The sequence below is a fragment of the Arvicanthis niloticus genome, chromosome 22, assembly GCF_011762505.2.
Source record: "Arvicanthis niloticus isolate mArvNil1 chromosome 22, mArvNil1.pat.X, whole genome shotgun sequence".
Classification (NCBI taxonomy): Eukaryota; Metazoa; Chordata; class Mammalia; order Rodentia; family Muridae; genus Arvicanthis; species Arvicanthis niloticus.
The window spans coordinates 42,859,116-42,877,086 of record NC_133429.1 but is presented as its reverse complement, the minus strand read 5'-3'; the positions used below and the strand labels follow the sequence as shown (position 1 = coordinate 42,877,086).

The 17,971-nt window shown below is 45.3% G+C and overlaps 1 protein-coding gene across 4 annotated transcripts in view; it reads left to right on the top strand.

Annotated features, from left to right (window-relative positions):
- Tbc1d30 (TBC1 domain family member 30) overlaps positions 1 to 13,757 on the top strand; it is an 80,649-nt gene extending 66,892 nt beyond the window's left edge. For 2 of the 4 annotated variants that reach the window (XM_076920350.1, XM_076920352.1), the window contains 5 exons: positions 3,129 to 3,241; positions 6,610 to 6,749; positions 10,170 to 10,376; positions 10,905 to 10,964; positions 12,720 to 13,757. In XM_076920350.1, the coding sequence (XP_076776465.1) occupies positions 3,129 to 3,241; positions 6,610 to 6,749; positions 10,170 to 10,376; positions 10,905 to 10,964; positions 12,720 to 13,513 (1,314 nt within the window). In that variant the 3' untranslated portion in view covers positions 13,514 to 13,757. The remainder of the gene's footprint in view (positions 1 to 3,128; positions 3,242 to 6,609; positions 6,750 to 10,169; positions 10,377 to 10,904; positions 10,965 to 12,719) is intronic. The other 2 variants (XM_076920351.1, XM_076920353.1) reach the window with 1 other exon arrangement.
- Positions 13,758 to 17,971: the final 4,214 nt, after the last annotated feature.

Here is a 17,971-nt window from a genome sequence, read left to right as displayed (position 1 = left end):
AGGCAAAACACAGGGTCTGCTCTCCCAAGTGCTGTAGTGGGTGAGGGGCAGGGCCAGCTCTCCCACTCTTCTGACCCTAGGGCCACTCTCCTGCCTGCTGCAGGTGTGTGCGTGCGTGCCTGAAATCTTTTAAAACAAAATGTAAGTGATGTGAATTTCTTAACTGTTTGAATCAAGTCCTTCAGTTGTTAAGGCAAAAAATGTACATGATTGACAGGGTCAGGTGATTCTTGACTCAGTCCCGGGATGACATTTGGTGTGTGTGGTGTCAGATACAGTTGACTTCATTCTCCCTGACTGACATCTGAGAGGAAGTACTTCCTTGCGTCTGAAGTTAGTGTGCCAAGAATATGTCTCCATACTCTCAAAAGATCATGTGGAGCAAAGAGAGAATTCTGTGCTGGGAATGAGCCCATTGGCTGTCTTTGTGAGATCAAACATGGGAATCCACTATTAATATAATTACCCGAAACACTTCAGACACATAGTATGTTAAGCATGGTATCATAAAATCTACACTAATATCGCCCCAGTTAAGAATCTAAGCACCGTAGCTCACGTGCACACCCTGTGCACACCTGCCTGGTTTTAACTACCCACCTCCTGCTGGAGGGAACTGTCACCCTGGGTTTCACACCCCACATTTTTCAGACTAAGCACTGAAGCCCAGAAAGGCTGGGGACTGATCATCTCACACGCCATGCTAGTGAGAACCACGAGAAGAAGCCTTCTGTCTCTTCTTCTTCGGGTGTTCGGAGAGTTGTGGAGTGTTGCTAAATTTATACTGCGTCTCAGCCTTGTGGCTCATCAAGGATGGAGTGTGTGTGAGGTGCTCCCTTAAAAACAATGTTGGTGCTCCCTGTAGGCTGTGCAGCTTTGCACGATAAGTTTAAAGCACGGAAGAGAAGAAACTGTAGCCTACGGTTACTTGTTTGAGATCATGAACTGTTATGTAAAGCATGTAGGTGGATGGCAGGAAGTTCAGGGACAGTCCGAGGGACAGATGCATCAAAACTGCGGTGAACTGTCACAGTAGCCTTAACCAAATGACGAAAGGAGCCAGTCACAACCAGCCACACTCCGTTCAGAGCCCCGCCCCCCACTATGCAGCACCTCCGCTCCAGAGGTCTGGCTGAAATGGAAAAAGCACTGAAAAATAGTTTCCTAGGACAGGGACGTCAGCATATATAGGCTAAGAACGATTTATTTATGTTTATTTTATAAGCACGCGTGTTCTGCTCACTTGAACATATGCTCACTATGCGCCTGCCTGAGGTCCACGGAGACCAAAAGATGGTGTTGGAGCCCCTGGACCTGGAGTTACAGGCAGTTGTGAGCTGCCCTGTGAGTGCTGGGAACCGAGCCTCGGTCCTTCTAGGGGCAGCAAGTGCTGTTAACTGCTGAGTCACTTTTTCCCAGCCCCTTCATCAGGATATTTGATTGGCTTCTGTCGAGAAATGATGCCACCACTGCCCAGGCTGGGCCCTTCTACTTTAATCATTAATTAAGCAAATATCCCACAGACTCACTTATAGACAATCTAATAGCATTATTAATGTACATTTACTGGTGAGGGAAACTGGACGGTTGAATGGGTGAGTGTGCAACAATTAAGTTTCAAGAGTAAGAGAGCCAACCGGAACCTTTTCTTTATGCTGATGCACACTTTTCAAGCTCTGGCGTAAGCCCAAGTGCCCTTCCTCCAACCCCTACCCTCTTTTGGAGATAAGGACTCTGTCTAGCCTTGGCTATCTTATAACTACAACTAGCTCTGTAGACTAGGCTGGTCTGGAACCTCCTGAGTACTGGGGTTGAAGCATGCAGGACCACACCTGGCTCCCTTGTTTTTATTCATAGAATTTTTTTTTTGATAGTCTATGCTTTGTTTAACCTGCCATTGTCTTTTTTGTTTTCTTAAATATTTATTTATGTGAATACATTGTTGCCCTCTCCAGAGAGACCAAAAGAGGGCATCAGATCCCATTACAAATGGTTGTGACTCACCATGTGGTTGTTGAGAATTGAACTCAGGACCTCTGGAAGAGCAGTCAGTGCTCTTAACCACTGAGCCATCTCTCCAGCTCCTTGTCTTTTCTTTTCCCTTCAAATATAGCAGCTTTCAGTTATTACTTAGAGCTCCTCCACAGGCATTTGGACCGGTGGTCTCCTTGAAGAAAGCTCGAAGTCAACCACAAGGTCATCCACAAAACTGAATTTGATTCAGAAAGCTGATATCAATGCCCATGAAAGTTATCAAAACACTTTCAACAAGCCAGACCTTGGAGGGGTACATGTGGGTTCTTTGGTACAGATGATGCAGGAGCTAACACACCTCTCAGATGGCAAGAGAATGCTAGATGCCTGAATTTCCCTGCCCATGCCCCTTGTTTGGAATCCTCTGCTTTATGGGATCACTCGTGTGTTTATCAGAACGGGTTGGCCGTCCCTTATCTGAAGTGGCTGGACTAGAAATGATTTGGGTTTGGGGGTAGTTTGCATGTATACGATGAGAAATCTTGGGTATGGAGTGCAAATCTAAACATAGAATTTGTAAGTCATACGATGTTCCTATTTGTATCTGAATATTTTGTACTTGTATATTTTGAGTGTATCCATGTTTTGTCTGTAACTCGTTTCATGGGTCAGATGTGGAATCTTTTGTTTCTTTTTTAGACATGATGTCAGTGCTCTAAATGTTTCAGATGCTAGAGTACTTTGCATCAAGGCTTAGAGGATGAGACCCAATCTGCAATATTCCCGGGTATTAGTTTATTTAGATGGGCTCTCATGTAGCCTAGCCTGGCTGTAAATGCACTTAGCCAAGGGTGATCTTGAACTTCTGACCTTCTTGTCTTTCTCCTGGGCGCTGGGATCATGGTCCACCACACATGTTCATGTGGTGCTGGGGACTGAACTCAGGACATGCAAGGTGAGCTACATCCCTCCCCATCACTGCCTTACATTCTGTCTGTTTCCAAGGTAGATGTTATTTCTCCCAGTCTCCCTGTAAGGAGCTGTATCTGTCTCTCTGGCCTCAACCTGCTGGAACTTCAACTCCTTCAATCTGGGACTGGTGAGAGTCATCAGGTCACCTTCTGAGACTTGGCCATTTTGCTTTTGTTTTCCAGACGGTTTACTCGATGGCCCCGTTCCCTTTCCCGCAGTTGGCAGAGTTGAGGGAGAAGTATACGTACAACATCACGCCGTTTCCAGCCACAATCAAGCCCACTGCAGTTTCTGGGTAAGTTTTGTTGTTGTTTACATGATGGAAGACTTAATTTTTTTTTATGTTTTTATATTTTTTACTTTTATATTTTTACAGTCCAGTCATTGCCCCCCTTCTGGTCTGCCCTCCCACTGTTCCTCATTCCATTCCTCCTCCCCCCTGTCTCCAAGAGTATCTCCCCCCACCCCAGGCCTCCTCTAGTGCCTCAAGTCTCTCTCAGGTTAGGAGCAGGAAGACTTAATATCTCGATTTGTTATTGTAAGTTAATATTTTTTTAGCCCTCAAATATATGCAAACTAACCTGGTACTTAAAAAAATCTGAATGCCTCTTTCCCAAAGGTTTATAGACTTAAATTCAAGACAGCTTTTCAAAGTGTGCTTTCCAAAACAAACTGGGACATGAACTGAAGGAAAATGTGACAAAGCTGTAAAATACTCAAGATCTCAGTGATTTAAACAGTGTGAAACTGGTGTACCAATTAGTGAGTGAGCTGATTTGAAATGCTCTTTGTAAAAAGTCAGAAGCGCTCTCTCTCTCTCTCTCTCTCTCTCTTTCTCTCTCTCTCTCTCTCTCTCTCTCTCTCTCTCTCACACACACACACACACACACACACACACACACACACACACACGGACAAGTACATACAGAATCTAGGATGGGAAAAATTGCCAGAGAAAATCAATGGTCATGACCTAGTAAAATAGTTAAGTGAGAGCTGCACCTCACACCACACATCTGGACAAATTCCATTTGGATTAAAATGTTAACTGGCAAAGAAAGAATGAAAAGAAAGAAGGAAAGAAAGAAAGGAAGGAAGGGAGGGAGGGAAATACTTAGCAGAAGAAAATGTGAAAGAACCCCCCCTCATTTCTTTGGAATGAGGAAGACTCAGTACCTGACTAAACAGTTCAGAAATGGAAGAGAAAGTATTAGATTTAAATACATTAAAATAATTTCTTACATGCCCTAAACCACAGAAGAACAGGCCCTCTATAACCAGACTCAAAAACATTTGCAGAAATACATTTTTTAACTTCTGTAAAATAGAGACTGATCTCTGTAATACAGAATTCCTAAAAACTAATCAAAGATGGCCGCCATGCTAATAAAAGCCTGGAGACAAGCAGGTAGGGCAACTCTATTAGCACTAAGAGAAATACAGCTTAAAACAATAGATTTTGGGGCTGGAGAGATGGCTCAGCAGTTAAGAGCACTGCTGCTCTTCCAGAGGTCCTGAGTTCAATTCCCAGCAACCATAAGGTGGCTCACAACCATCTGTAATGGGATCTGATGCCCTCTTCTGGCCTGCAGATGTACATGCAGGCAGAATGCTGTATACATAATAAATAAATAAATGTTAAAAAATAATATTTAAAAACAAAACAGAAAAAAAAACCAATAAATTTTCTTTTATATGTTGGTCTGTCTTCACCTGTCTGAAGGGCATACATTCAATGCTTGGTAATGTCCTCTGTTGGCAAGGCTGTGAGGACACTTTTGTTTTTTTAAATGGAGTTTCATTTCATGTTCAACAATGTGCAGTATTTGAATCAGGTCAAATATTTACCCCCTGATAGCTTTCTAAAATACATTTTTATTTACTGTGAGGGTTTCCTTCCTCTGTGTGTCTGTGTGTGTGTGTATTTAAGTCATATTCACCTCTCCCACCCTCCTCCAGCTCCCCTTGGCAGCCAAAAGTCCCCTCCCAATGTAATGGCCTCTCTTTTTTGGTCACCCTCTGAGTTTGATTAGTGTCCATATGCACATGGGTGTGGGCCCAGCCATCTGAGCAACGGCAGCCAGTGATTACATGCCCGAAGAAGAATGGCTCTCCATGTTCCAGTGCTCATTAGCTGACAGTAACTCCTCAGGACGGGGTGAGGAACTCATGAGCTCCTCCCCCACCTATGCTGTAATTTGGACTGGCTTGACCTCGTGCAGTGAACCACAGCTGCTGTGAGCTCATGGATGTAATGGCTGCTTCATGTCCAGAGGACAGCATTTCACAATCCCCCTCCCATCCTCCATAGCCCCTCCCATCCCCCAGAGCCCCTCCCATCCCCCAGAGCCCCTCCCATCCTTCAGAGTCCCTCCCATCCTCTAGAGCCCCTCCCATCCTCCAGAGCTCCTCCTATCCTCCAGAACTCCTCCCATCCTCCAGTGCCCCTCCCATCCTCCAGAGCCCCACCCATCCTCCAGCGCTTATATTTTTTTCCATCTCCATTTGTTCTGTTCCCATATTTTGACTTGAACACCCCAAACTCACTTCTTAGCATTTAGAACATTTAGAGTCTCCACATTAATTGCTGCTGACAGTAAAACGAAAGTACTCTGACCATGCCTGAGAGCATCTGTGGGCATAAACAAAAATATTTAGAAAGCAGTTCCACAGTGTGACCACTTAACAAAACAACAGTAGTAGGTCCCCCTGCCCCTCAGGGCCTGTGACCTCCCCATCATAGGCTTTGCCCACATTTATAGCAGCAGGCATGAATTCCCTCCTGTAGATCATATTTCAAATCCAATCAGAACGTAGTTGGTTGCTCCTGTAACAGTGATGCCATTCTGAGCACATCTTCCCGACAGTTTGGTGTTGTGGCATGCCAGATCCACCACTGGATAAGATCGTGGATGAAGACAGATAACCTTATACATTAGGGATTAGAGGTCATTCAGGCTTGTGACAGTTTGGTAGTATTTGTCCCAAATACTGATGTGTATTTCCCTTTACTCAGCAGTTCTATATATAACTTCCCCCAAAGATTTATTTTGACATATGCAAAACACTTTATAATTTTTGTCCTAGGATAATACTGAAAACTATTCAGATGGGCATCCTTAACAGCCTGGCTTATGAACATAGGCTATGTAGATTTAATACTGCTATAAAAAAGATCAAGGAAGCGTTATGTAAAATATTGAAATCTTTCTGTGATTAAAGGTGCAGAGGTATATGTGTGTGTGTGTATATATATATAATCAGATTTATATAAAAATTCACAGTTATGTCTCTATATCTCTACATAGATAACTAGGGAATATAAAAGAAACTGCTAATAAAGTTGACCTATGGCAATTAGATGGGATGAGACCCAGGAAAAAATTGGCAGAGAAGAACGGGAAACTTACAAGTCACACACACACACACACACACATGTGCACACGTACATGCACACACACATGCACACAGAGACACAGTCACACACACATGCACATGCATGCGCACAGAGAGACTCACACATAGTCTCTCTCTCTCTCTCTCTCACACACACACCCACGCACGCATACAGAAACTCACACACACCATTTAAATCCCACGACTCAATTCCTTTAACAAATTGATATTTTCACTATTTCTTTTCTTTCCTTTATGTTTTCCAAGGCGACACAGTAAGGCCAGAGATAGTGATGATGAGAACGGCCCGGATGATGAGGATGCTGTCGCTAGCGCCGTGGGGTGCCTCGGACCACTCAGTGGGCTCCTGGCACCGGAACTGCAGAAGTACCAAAAGCAGATTAAAGGTAAGCAGGAGCCTCATTTAGATCCTGATAGAGTTGGTTCTCTCAAACGAGGGCATTGTTACTGTGTCCTGGAGGTGTCTTCAGTGATTCTCCGCCAGGTTACCACCATCCATAGCCTTTCTAAAATCATTCTCTCCGCGGGATAATCCTTGGGCAGGATCTCGTGTTGACCACACAGTACCCCTTTCATTTCCTTATAGCTACTCTTGCTTCTGCTTGTTCATCGTCAGCTCTGGCTGCTCCCTCCTTAGAGTTGCCCAGCGCAGAGCATGTAATCAATGCATCCTCCTGGAGTTTAATACGGTTTACCGAAGACTGGCTTTCTTCCATGTTAGGACCAAATATTTTCATTTATTGATGGCAAGAAACTCATCACTTATTTCACAAGATACTGCTAGATTCTACCGGGAGCGCTGGGCTCCTACTGCTTCCTGTGCCTGCCTGCCTGCCTGCCTGTCCGCCCGCTTCCCATCCTCTCTTTCCTTTCCCTCCCACATCCTCTCTCTCACATGCTGAGCCTAGAGCTTCACACAAACTAGGGAAGGGCTCGCTCACCGAGCTATGTTGCCAGCCCTCTTAAAGAGCTCATTTTTCATAAGATAGGATTCTAGACCTTTTGGTGTTGTAGGAATCCACCCTAGAAATTCTCTGATTTGGTGTTGTCTCTGTTAAATGTGGTGCTCTGGATCAATGACCGTACTTTATTTCCCTCACAGAAGCGACTTCCTCTGGGTTGTACAGTGCGGTCCAGTGAACTTTTAGACGCAGCCTGTGGTTTTCCCACTGGGTCCTCTCCTGACTTGGGTGGCATCTCCAACTTAGAATATTTACTCTGCCTCTTCTAACTAAGAGGCCGATCTTCTTGTCCACAGAGGACAGACATGTGCATTCAGAGACAGACACACAGCACTTCTGCATGACCTTTGCCCCTCACCAGCTTTGCTGTCTGGACATTACTGAGCCATCTGATCAAATTTTGTTTATTGTTGTTTAATTTTGTTATTATTTAAAAGGTGGTGGCTGCTACTGCTGTTTGGTTGTGGTAGTTTTGAGTGTATTACCCAAGCCTGGTCTCGTTTTGAGGTTGTTTGAAGCAGTCTTTGTCTTCCTTCCTTTTCTATTGCTATGATAAGACACCACCATGACCAAGGCAACTCATAGAAGAAAGGGTTTATGTGGGGCTTACAGTTTCAGAGAGTTAAGTCCATAACCATCATGGCAGGGAGTACAGCAGCGGCAGGCAGGCAGGCAGGCAGGCATGCATGCATGCATGCAGGCATGCATGGTGCTGGAGCCAAGAGCTTACATGCTGAGGTAAGCGTAAAGCAGAGAGAGCACATGCAAATTGATGAGTCTTTTGAAGCTCAGAGCCCATGCCCTTGTCCAATAGGCCACACCTCCTAATCCTTCTGAAATTGCTCTACCAGCTGGAGACCCATTATTCAAACTTAATGAGCCTCCTATGGGGGCCATTCTCATCCAAACCACCATAGTCCCCTATATCCTGGGCATTACCTCCTCTTTCCAAGTGCTGGGAAGGAGGCATATAGGCATGCACCACCTTGCCAGGCTTATGTGGCACTGAGGACTGACCAAGCCTTGTGCATGCCAGGCCAACACTGTACCAACTGAGTTACATGCCCAGCTTCCTTTTGAGTTTTCATCTGCTTAGGGTTCATGTATAGAAATTTGCTGAGTTGTACAGACTTTGGGTCTGGTTAATTACGGTGTATGCTTTTATTTATGTGCATGGTTTACTTCTTTTATATTAAAGTTTGTAAAATTATAAGACGTTCCACTGGGTGGAGGAGAGGGGTGGGCTCACACTGCTTGCACGCTCTCTCTCTCTGTTATGTACTCTTTTCTCATCTTTTAAAACAAGCTTTGAAACTCTGAGCCCAACAAGGATCCTTTGATTTCTGTTCCCTTTCTTGTCTGAGTTTCGGCTTCTAGACATGGAACCAATTATTAATGTTCAAGTTTTTTTTAAAAGATTTATTTATCATGTATACAGTGTTCTACCTGCATGTATGCCTGAACACCAGAAGAGGGGACCAGATCCCATTACAGATGGTTGTGAGCCACTGTGTGGTTGCTGGGAATTGAACTCAGGACCTCTGGAAGAGCAGCCAGTGCTCTTAACCTCTGAGCCATCTCTCCAGCCCCAATGTCAAGGGTTTTTTTTTTTGTTTGTTTGTATTTTTTTTTTATATTTCGTTATTTTGCTATGTAACTTTTTATTGGCCCTTCCTACTTTTAATGATTTATTGATGTGTGTGAAAGTATGTGTGTGAATGTGTTTGAGTGCCTATGTACATACGTGTGGATGCTTGTATACATGCAGAGTCCAGAAGAAGCTGTCAGATCTCTTGCTGCTGGAGTTACAGGTGTTTGTGGGGCTCTGAGCTACATACTGGGTTCTGAGGTCTGAACTCGGATCCTTATTATTGCAGAGCAAGTGCCCTAACCACTGACCCATCCAACCCCCCCCTCCCCCCCAACCAGTCCCAGTACTAAGGGTTTTGAGTCTATGGTCTGGTCAGTTTTTCTTTCTGTGCAGTTATAGTCCAGGGTAGACATCACTTTCTCGTAAATAGTGCATTTTAGTGATTTTGTTCGACTATCCATTTTTTAATTCTCTTCCCTTTAGAGAAGTGATTCTCAGGAACACATGCAGTAAGTTTATAAGTTGCCCAGATTTTCCCCGGAGACATTCCTAGCAGATAAGCTGAGTTGAAATCTCTGTCTTTCCTTGATTCCTGGGCTCAGTTTCACGAAATGCTTTAGAGAAGTCTGGATTTCTCTGTGTTTATCTAGGAAGCCTGTGAACGCACACACTCACCAGAGCAAGGGTTTCTCGTTCTTGATTTTACTTAAGGGGCAGTTCTTCTAGTTGTAGACGTCACCGGGACAGAGACCATATCAAATATAACACCCATCACAGACAATCAGAGAATGTTCTTGTTAAGTTTGTGCAAAAGGATCTGCTTCTTGTGGCACAGTTGTCCAAGTTTCAGATGTTTACAAAAGGTGTTACTTTTAACACAGGTAATGAAAGTGTCTACAAATGGTTCATACATTCTTATGCAGATGTGAAAGTGCTCACACAGTGACTGTCGCAGGACCTCTTGGTACTGTATTTTTCTGAGGGCTTTTTAGGAAGCGGCATTGATTTTTTAATTGGAGATAGTTGATCTACATCATGAAAAAGATGCCCACATAATCAGTGACCCACAGGTCTCATTTCAGACCCACAGGCTCATTAGGGAGTGCAGAAGCAAACTGAAGCTGGTACTAGGTAAATTCTAGAGGTTGGTTTCCTAGTTTAGAATTTCTTGCAGGTTAAGACCGGCTGTAGGGTAGTTGGTTCCCATGTGCTCAGGTCCCCTCTGCTGACTTTGTTTCTTCCCCTGAGTGCAGAAGTGACCGAGGAACAGACCCTGAGATCGAACAACATTGCAGAGCTGAGCCCGGGAGCGATCAACTCCTGTCGGAGTGAGTACCACGCAGCGTTCAACAGTATGATGATGGAGCGGATGACCACGGACATCAACGCCCTGAAGCGGCAGTACTCCCGAATTAAGAAGAAGCAGCAGCAGCAGCTCCATCAGGTGTACATAAGGGCAGGTAAGGGGGAATGCTTCCGTCAGTGTGAACTCCATCCCAGCATTTACAGTGACCCTAGGATGGCCTCAGAATTCGCATTGCTGTGGCAAGCAAAAGTAAGCAAAGTACGGGATGGGATCACTTTGTCTCATAGGATGGTTCACAACCCATCATGGAGGGGAAAGCAAGGTGGTGAGAGGGGCTGTAGGGGGTGGGGGTGGGGCAACAGGAATGTGAGGCAGCTGTCATGCTGCACCTGCAGTCAGGGAACAGAGAGAGCAGAGAGAGGTAAGTGCTGTACTCACCTTACTTTCTGTCTTTCCTCCTTTTTTATTCAGCCCAAGACCCTAAGGAATGAGGCTGCTTGTGTTCAGGGTGGGTCTTCCTTCCTTCCTAGGGAACCTCTCTAGACAGCTCACAGATACACCCAGAGATGTATCTCCCAGGTGATTCTGAGACTAGTTGACAGTGAAGGTTAGCTATCGTAATCACACACTGGAGTCTGACAGTAGCATAACTAGAACATTGTTTTCAACTTTATTTTATCAGGATCTAAAGAAGAACAGGACCTTGGGTTCTTCTTAGGTCCCGAGGAACAGGCTGAGGATGGTATAACCTATTTACTATGTGTGCTTGCCGAGAGGGATTTCCAAATGATGAAAATGTTGCTGAGCTATGCAATCCTTGGACTTGAGAAATCTTAGAAATTCAAGCCTGTGGGCCGGTGAGATGACAGAGCGGGAAGTGTTTTTGCACAGGCCCCATGCCCTGAGCTAAGTCCCTGGTACTTCAGGGGAATGACTCGGAAAGCTGACCTCTGACCTCTGACCTCTGAGTGTGTGCAGTGGTCCACATATGTATACGTTCATGTGAACATGCACATGCAAACAAATAAGCAGGAAGAAATGTGCATTCATAAGTTAAGTCAGGTAGTAATTTAACAGGTACTGTGACCACGGATGGTGGGAGACAGAAAAAATGAAATCTCGTGTCTCACTGATAGCTAGCTCTGGAGTCTTGGGTCTGTATGAGGAGAATAACCGTCATTCGGTGAAAACACTCTTTTCCAAGGATTGCCAGGCTTCTTTTTCCCCTTTATAATCTCCCAAATCACAGGGAACAATCCACCTCACTGTTTAATACACACTGATTCAGGAGTGAGTCTCCTGCTCCTAATGAAAATCTTGCCTGTCCAGAGTTCACAAAAAAACATAAATTTGGCTTATGGCTTCAGAGCACGTAACTGATCTTGGACAAAAAAGTGGAAAAAAAAAAACTAAAAAAAAAAAAAAAATCAGAAAAGGGGGGGGGATCTTGAAGGCTCTTACCCCACTGAGTCAGTAAGAAAGCAATCATGAAAGAAAATCACAATGACAACATTGTAAGCTTTCAAAACACTGGCCCACACATTTCCCGGCTTTGTCCTTCAATCTCCCAGGAAGGGTTAACGGGTTAGCAGCATTGTGAGTGGTCAGGCCAGGGTGCAAGCCAGAGCATTGTCGTCTTTTGTGCACTCTTGTTTCAGAAACATCTCTGAGAGAATGGTCAGTGGTTGCTGCTGGGTTTTAAGTTGGTCCAGCGGCTTCCGCTTTAGTCAGGAATCAGCAAACTAAGGTCTACAGAGCAGATCCTGCCCGATGCTTGTTTGTATAGTTTTTTTTTTTTTTTTTTTTTGATAAAGTTTTATTGGAACATGGCCATTCCCATTTTTTTACACCTTGTTAAAGGCCGCTTTCATGCTACAGTGGCTAAAAGATTTACAGTCTAGAAAGTTTGCTGACCCCTTCTCTAGAGCTCCCCCTGTTGTCCCTAAATAAGGGGAGACTGCTGCTTAGAGGCAAAGTTACAGAGCGTTGGCTCTTTAATTTTAGGGTGTCTGTACAGTCATTTAGAGATTGGCTGAAGTTCAGGGAAAGAGACTAGGAACAAGATACACCCTTCAGTGGCATGCCCCCCTCCCCCAATCGCCCCATGACCCACTTTCACAGAGGTCACCTTCAACCTTCTCCAAATAATTAATGCAATTGTGAATTCTGTGAGGAACAATTACCTCACGATGATGTTAGCAGCAACTGGCTCTACCTGCAGTGGAGCAAACCTTCACACAGGAGCGCTTTGGGGGAATATACCCATTTAAACCAGGACATAACCAGCACTCAGTGCTCTCTCATCTGAAGAGGAAGGGACTGAGCCATCCCAGGCTCTCATCAATCAGGTTTGATTTGATTCGGTTTCTACTGTCCTCAGTCACATGGCTCTGCCAGCACCCGGGAAGCATTTGGGGAAGAGCTTCTAGAGATTGCCGATAAGACAGATGTGTTTCTGCGTGATATGTTTCCCACGGACTTCTAACCTTTCTTTCAGACAAAGGGCCAGTGACCAGCATCCTCCCATCTCAGGCAAATAGTTCTCCGGTGATCAACCATCTTCTCCTAGGGAAAAAGATGAAAATTACAAACAGAGCAGCCAAGAATGCCGTCATCCACATGCCTGGCCACGCAGGAGGAAAAATATCTCCTGTCCCCTATGAAGACATTAAGACAAAGCTCAACTCTCCATGGCGGACTCACATCCGAGTCCACAAAAAGAACATGCCAAGGACCAAGAGTCATCTGGGCTGCGGAGACACCGTAGGGCTGATAGAAGAACAGAACGAAGGCTGTAAGGCCAGCAGCTTGAGGGCAGCTGAGGGGTTTCCCTCGGGTTGTGCTGTAACAGCTCACAGTGAGGGCAGCAGCAGTGAGGGTGATAAAGGGACTCCGAGGACAATCGAAGGGCAGTCTCCGGAGCCAGTATTTGGGGATGCTGATGTTGACGTGGCTGCAGTTCAGGTGAAATTAGAAGCCTTGGAACTGAACCAAAGGGATGCCACGGCAGAAACTGAGGCCAAGGTGCAGCTTCCCAGCCAGCGGCATGCCCCAGAGTTAGTCGATGTCCCTGGAGAACACCAGACTGCGAGCAAACCTCTCCCGGGAAGCAACTCAAAAACCCCCATCTTCAGCCCCTTTCCCAGTGTCAAGCCACTGCGAAAGTCAGCCACGGCCAGGAATTTGGGGTTATATGGCCCTACAGAAAGAACCCCAACCATGCACTTCCCACAGATGAGCAGGGGCTTCAGCAAGTCAGGCATTGGGAACAGCAGCACCAAGAAGCGATGACGCCTCTGGGTGGCTCCCCGTCTAAAACTCACGTGGCAGGGCGGCCTAAGCGCGCTAGTCATGCCCTTCCTGTTTCATTTGTCCAATAAAAACGAACTGAGAAGTTCAGGGAGGAGCACCGTCAGCCCTATCCACACGGGAACCGGAAGTTCCACTGCGGGAACCAGATGGGACCTTTCCCCATCTGCTGGGTAACTGGTAAAGTGGAATCTTGTGACTAAATAAATCTCGTGCTTCTCAAGTATGGAGTTTTCCCAATTTTCCTTGTGAGCTCTTTAGAAAAGACAATCTGTAGACTGTTAAGTCCTCTTCTGGCCTTCTCAGGGCCTTTTTTGAATCCCTGAAACAACACATTCCCTGGCCTTTCTGTCCTCTGGCCATCACTAATACTCAAGCATGAACGAACACCAGCTTGCTAGAACTAAAACCGTAGAAAGTAAGTTTCTTAGTTGCAAAAAAAAAAAAAAAAAAACAACAACAACAACAACAACAAAACCTTTCTTATGTTCCTCTTTCTGCTCTGTTGGGGAGGGGAGGGAATTTGTGTGTGTAGGAACAAGAGTGCCTGCGTGTGCGCGTGTATGTACGAGCATGTGTGTGTGTGCGCGAGTGCACGCGTGTGCGTGTATACTTTAACACCTCTCTTCAGATTATTTTTATTTATATGTTAGAGCATAGCAAAAATGTCAAGATAACCTTTCTTTAACTTTCTATTTCTACCTGTGAAAAGAAAATCTTTAAATCAGTTGAAGTTGAAGTTAATAATCAAATTGAAGACCATATGCAGAGACACACGTGGGCTATGCATTATGCAACTACTCTGAACGATTTGCTGGTTCCCACCTTTCCTGAGGCTCTTTTTCTTCTCACAAGGACTCGATGAGCTCTGTGTGAAATTGGAGCATCCTCTGAACATGGTTCTGATAGCTACCAGCTCTCTCTCCACTGCAGATGCACAGCTCAAAGCCAGAACACCGCACCATGACTGTTAACTTGAATTTTGTGGTTTCCGGTTGCGTTACTTGTTACTTTGTTACTTGAACACTGCCTTTCTCTGGAGAAGACCCTCTTTCCTCCCCACACTCTTTTCTGTCTTTCCACTCCTACCCTGGTCCCAGCAGATCAGGGAGAGCATCTCTTGTCTCTACTATGCAGTTGGGAACTCTGAGCCACACAGGCTAAGTGGCACTTCAGTAACTCAAGGTAAATAATCCAGTGTTTCACAGGATCTAACTGTGTTTCTTCTAGTACGATAAGCTGGCTTACTGCTCTTTGTCCATGTGCACTGACTACAGGGCTTGTATGAGCCAAGTCTAGGAAGCCATTTTATACACAGCCTCCTGATTCAAAGGCTCTGTCTCTAGACGGTATGGAGTCCTGGAATGGTATTCACAGAACGAGCTGAGAAACTGCTTCACCATGAAAATTTAGTTCCTTTTTCAACATGCTTGGTGCGTCTATCCTTTGGATAAATGAAGGGCTCTCCACTCAGTCTCTACCATCATTAGCAGAATACCGTGACATCTTTACCTTTGTCTCCCAAACCCTTTGGCAGTTCTTGCAGGAACTCTGTTGAAGCCGTGTCAATGTTGATTTGAGCGAGTTGCTTTGCTATTTCTGAAGCCAGAGCTGGTTTCAGAAGGATTTTACACTGAGAAGTACTCATTTTAAAATCAGATAGAGGGGAGTTCGTGTGGGCTCTTTTGAATGAAAAAAAAAAAAATGGCTACAGGAATGACACATTTATCACCCACATGGTATTTTTACCCCAAAGGACCCAAGATGGAATAGCTAATAAGTTGTTACAGTTTGAGCCTGGAGTTCTATCTGAAGTTATCAGGCCGCTTCCTCCACCTGCAGAGAAGGCTGTGTGTGTGTGTGTGTGTGTGTGTGTGTGGCTGGGGGTGGGGGGGCTTACTTTTGCATGCCGCCCCCAGATGCTGGGACTCACTGTTTTCCAAACTTAAGCACAAGAAAAAATTTTCTTTTATCTCTTAAACTTCATTTACAATGGCCACCTCATTAGCATCTTACTCTTGATCATTCCAATTAAGCATCCTGGCTCCTCCCACCAACCTTCTCCCCCCCCAACCATGTTTGACTTGATTAGAAAATGGCTCTCTCTCCACCGAGCTCCCTGGCTCCCTGAGGGTCTGGGTGTTTGGAGAGAGGAGATGGGAAATCAGGTGGGGCTGTCTATCAACTGTTCTCTCAGTATCTCTTCCTGCTATGTCTTGAGAAAGAGCCAGATAAGACAGCACAGGGTATGGGCCGAGTTGAATGAATATCTGGAAGAAAAAAAATTTTTTTTTTTTTTTGTGGTAAAAGTGACCATATCAATTTAGGAGACTCAACAAATTCCTGTTAAAGCTCTCTGTACTAAGAATGTGCATGTACCGTACTAGGTAATCACAATGTGAACCGACGGACTTCTGAGCTTGCCACTTAGAGAACAAGAACTCTGTAATAGCCCCCCTCCCCCTCCCCACAGCATGTACAAAGGGGCGGGGATGGACTGGCCATTTTCCCCACGTGTCGGACACTGTATGCAAACACCTGAAGAACTTAATAGCTGCAGTTTATTTCCGAGTCTGCCTGTACCCTTTCAGCACTTTTCTGGAAGTCAACTGCACCTCAGTCCTCTCCAACAAGATCCAGATCTAAACCTAGTTTGTAATGTTGACCTATGGCTGTAACTGTTTGGAACAATGTTCTCTCTTTCTCTCTCTCATTTGTCTTGTTCTGAAGAACTGTACGGATCACAGAGATATATGCATAAAGATTCTCATTGTGGTAGTGGTGTCATTTCCTGTCTGGATGTGTGCAGGAAACATGGCCGTGGCTTTCCTTCCTCTCAGTCATTTCTCTCTCTCTCTCTCTCTCTCTCTCTCTCTCTCTCTCTCTCTCTCTCTCTCTCTCTCTCTCTCTCTCTCTTTAATGGTTTTTCGAGACAGGGTTTCTCTGTGTAGCCCTGGCTGTCCTGGAACTCACTCTGTAGACCAGGCTGGCCTCGAACTCAGAAATCCGCCTGCCTCTGCCTCCCAAGTGCTGGGATTGAAGGTGTGCGCCACCACTGCCCAGCCTCTCAACATTCTCTTCTACATCCCGCTTGATCACAGGAACGAGGGAAACTCATCTAGAATCCATAGAGCTCCGTGTATTCCTGGTCTTTCCACGGGAGGCAGGGCACCTTGTCACTTGCCCAGATGGGGCAGAAGAGCAGCTTCCTGAATAGAAGAGGGCAGAGGGAGGAACACAGGGAGGGAGAGATTATACGTATACAACGTACATATAAGTTGACTACTAGACCTACTATTTTACTTTGTTTACTAAAAGAGAACAATAATATACATTTACTTCTTGGTCTTTCAAAAACTCTGCCGGGGACTGGAGAGCTAGGTGTCCAGCTGCTAGCGCCTCTCTGCATACATTCTTATGCAATTTCCAACCTACTTCCATTGCCACCTACAGCAGTCCTTAGAAGCAGCATTTCAAATACATCATTTTCCCAAGTTAGAAAAGTAGCATGTTTTAGAACCTTTCAAAAATATAAGAGTTCATTCACGTTTGGACGTGGATCTTTTTTTTTTTTTCAGGAAGTGCGCATGCGTGTGTATGCTTCTCACCACTTCCGGGGATCGACCTCAGGCTACCAGGCTTCCATAACTAAGATTTAGAGACTGTAGAAATAACTGAAATAGGGGTGGGAGGGGACAGTGAGCATTCTGGTCACAGCAGTGGAAGCATTTGTTTCCCACATGAGATAGTTCACTAAAATCAGGAACGTTTGTGGCCAGGAGCCTCTGCTTTAAAGCTATGAATGGGACATGGGACATGTTTGCGGATGCCGGCTGGCTGATAAAGGTGGCCTGTGCCCACCATGGTGGGGAATAAATGGGGTCTGGGAGGTGGGGGTCTAGCATTGATGAGATCAGCTCAGGAACTTTGGAACACTTGTCTTCTCCAGCCCCCAAGGGAGAGGCTGATTAACATTCCTCAGACCACAGGGGAGGGAACCTACCTGAGGTGGGGAAGGCCCAGAGCAGGTAGATACATTCCTCAGGAGGAACCAACCCTTGCCACCTCCAGACAAGGGAGGTCCTTGTCACCTCATTCCCTAAAGACCAATCAGTTTACAAAGTCACACTGTTCTGCCAATCACATTGTGCCTGAAAACTATAAATACTGGCCAAATGGGCTGCCCGAAGTTGCTGCCCCTCCGTAGGGTGCAGGTCGACCCCAATACATTGGAACAATAAAATTCCTCTTGCGTTTTTGTATCGATTCACGACTCCACGTGGTTCACTCAGGGGGTCCCTGGTAAGCTAAGGCTCCCCCAGAGTCTTACATTATCAGCTCCCACGTAGTACACAAAGTATCCTGGCACCACTGTCATAACAAGAGACCACAAACTGAGTGGCTTCATTAATAGATAGTTTTGGAGTTCTAGGGACTGGA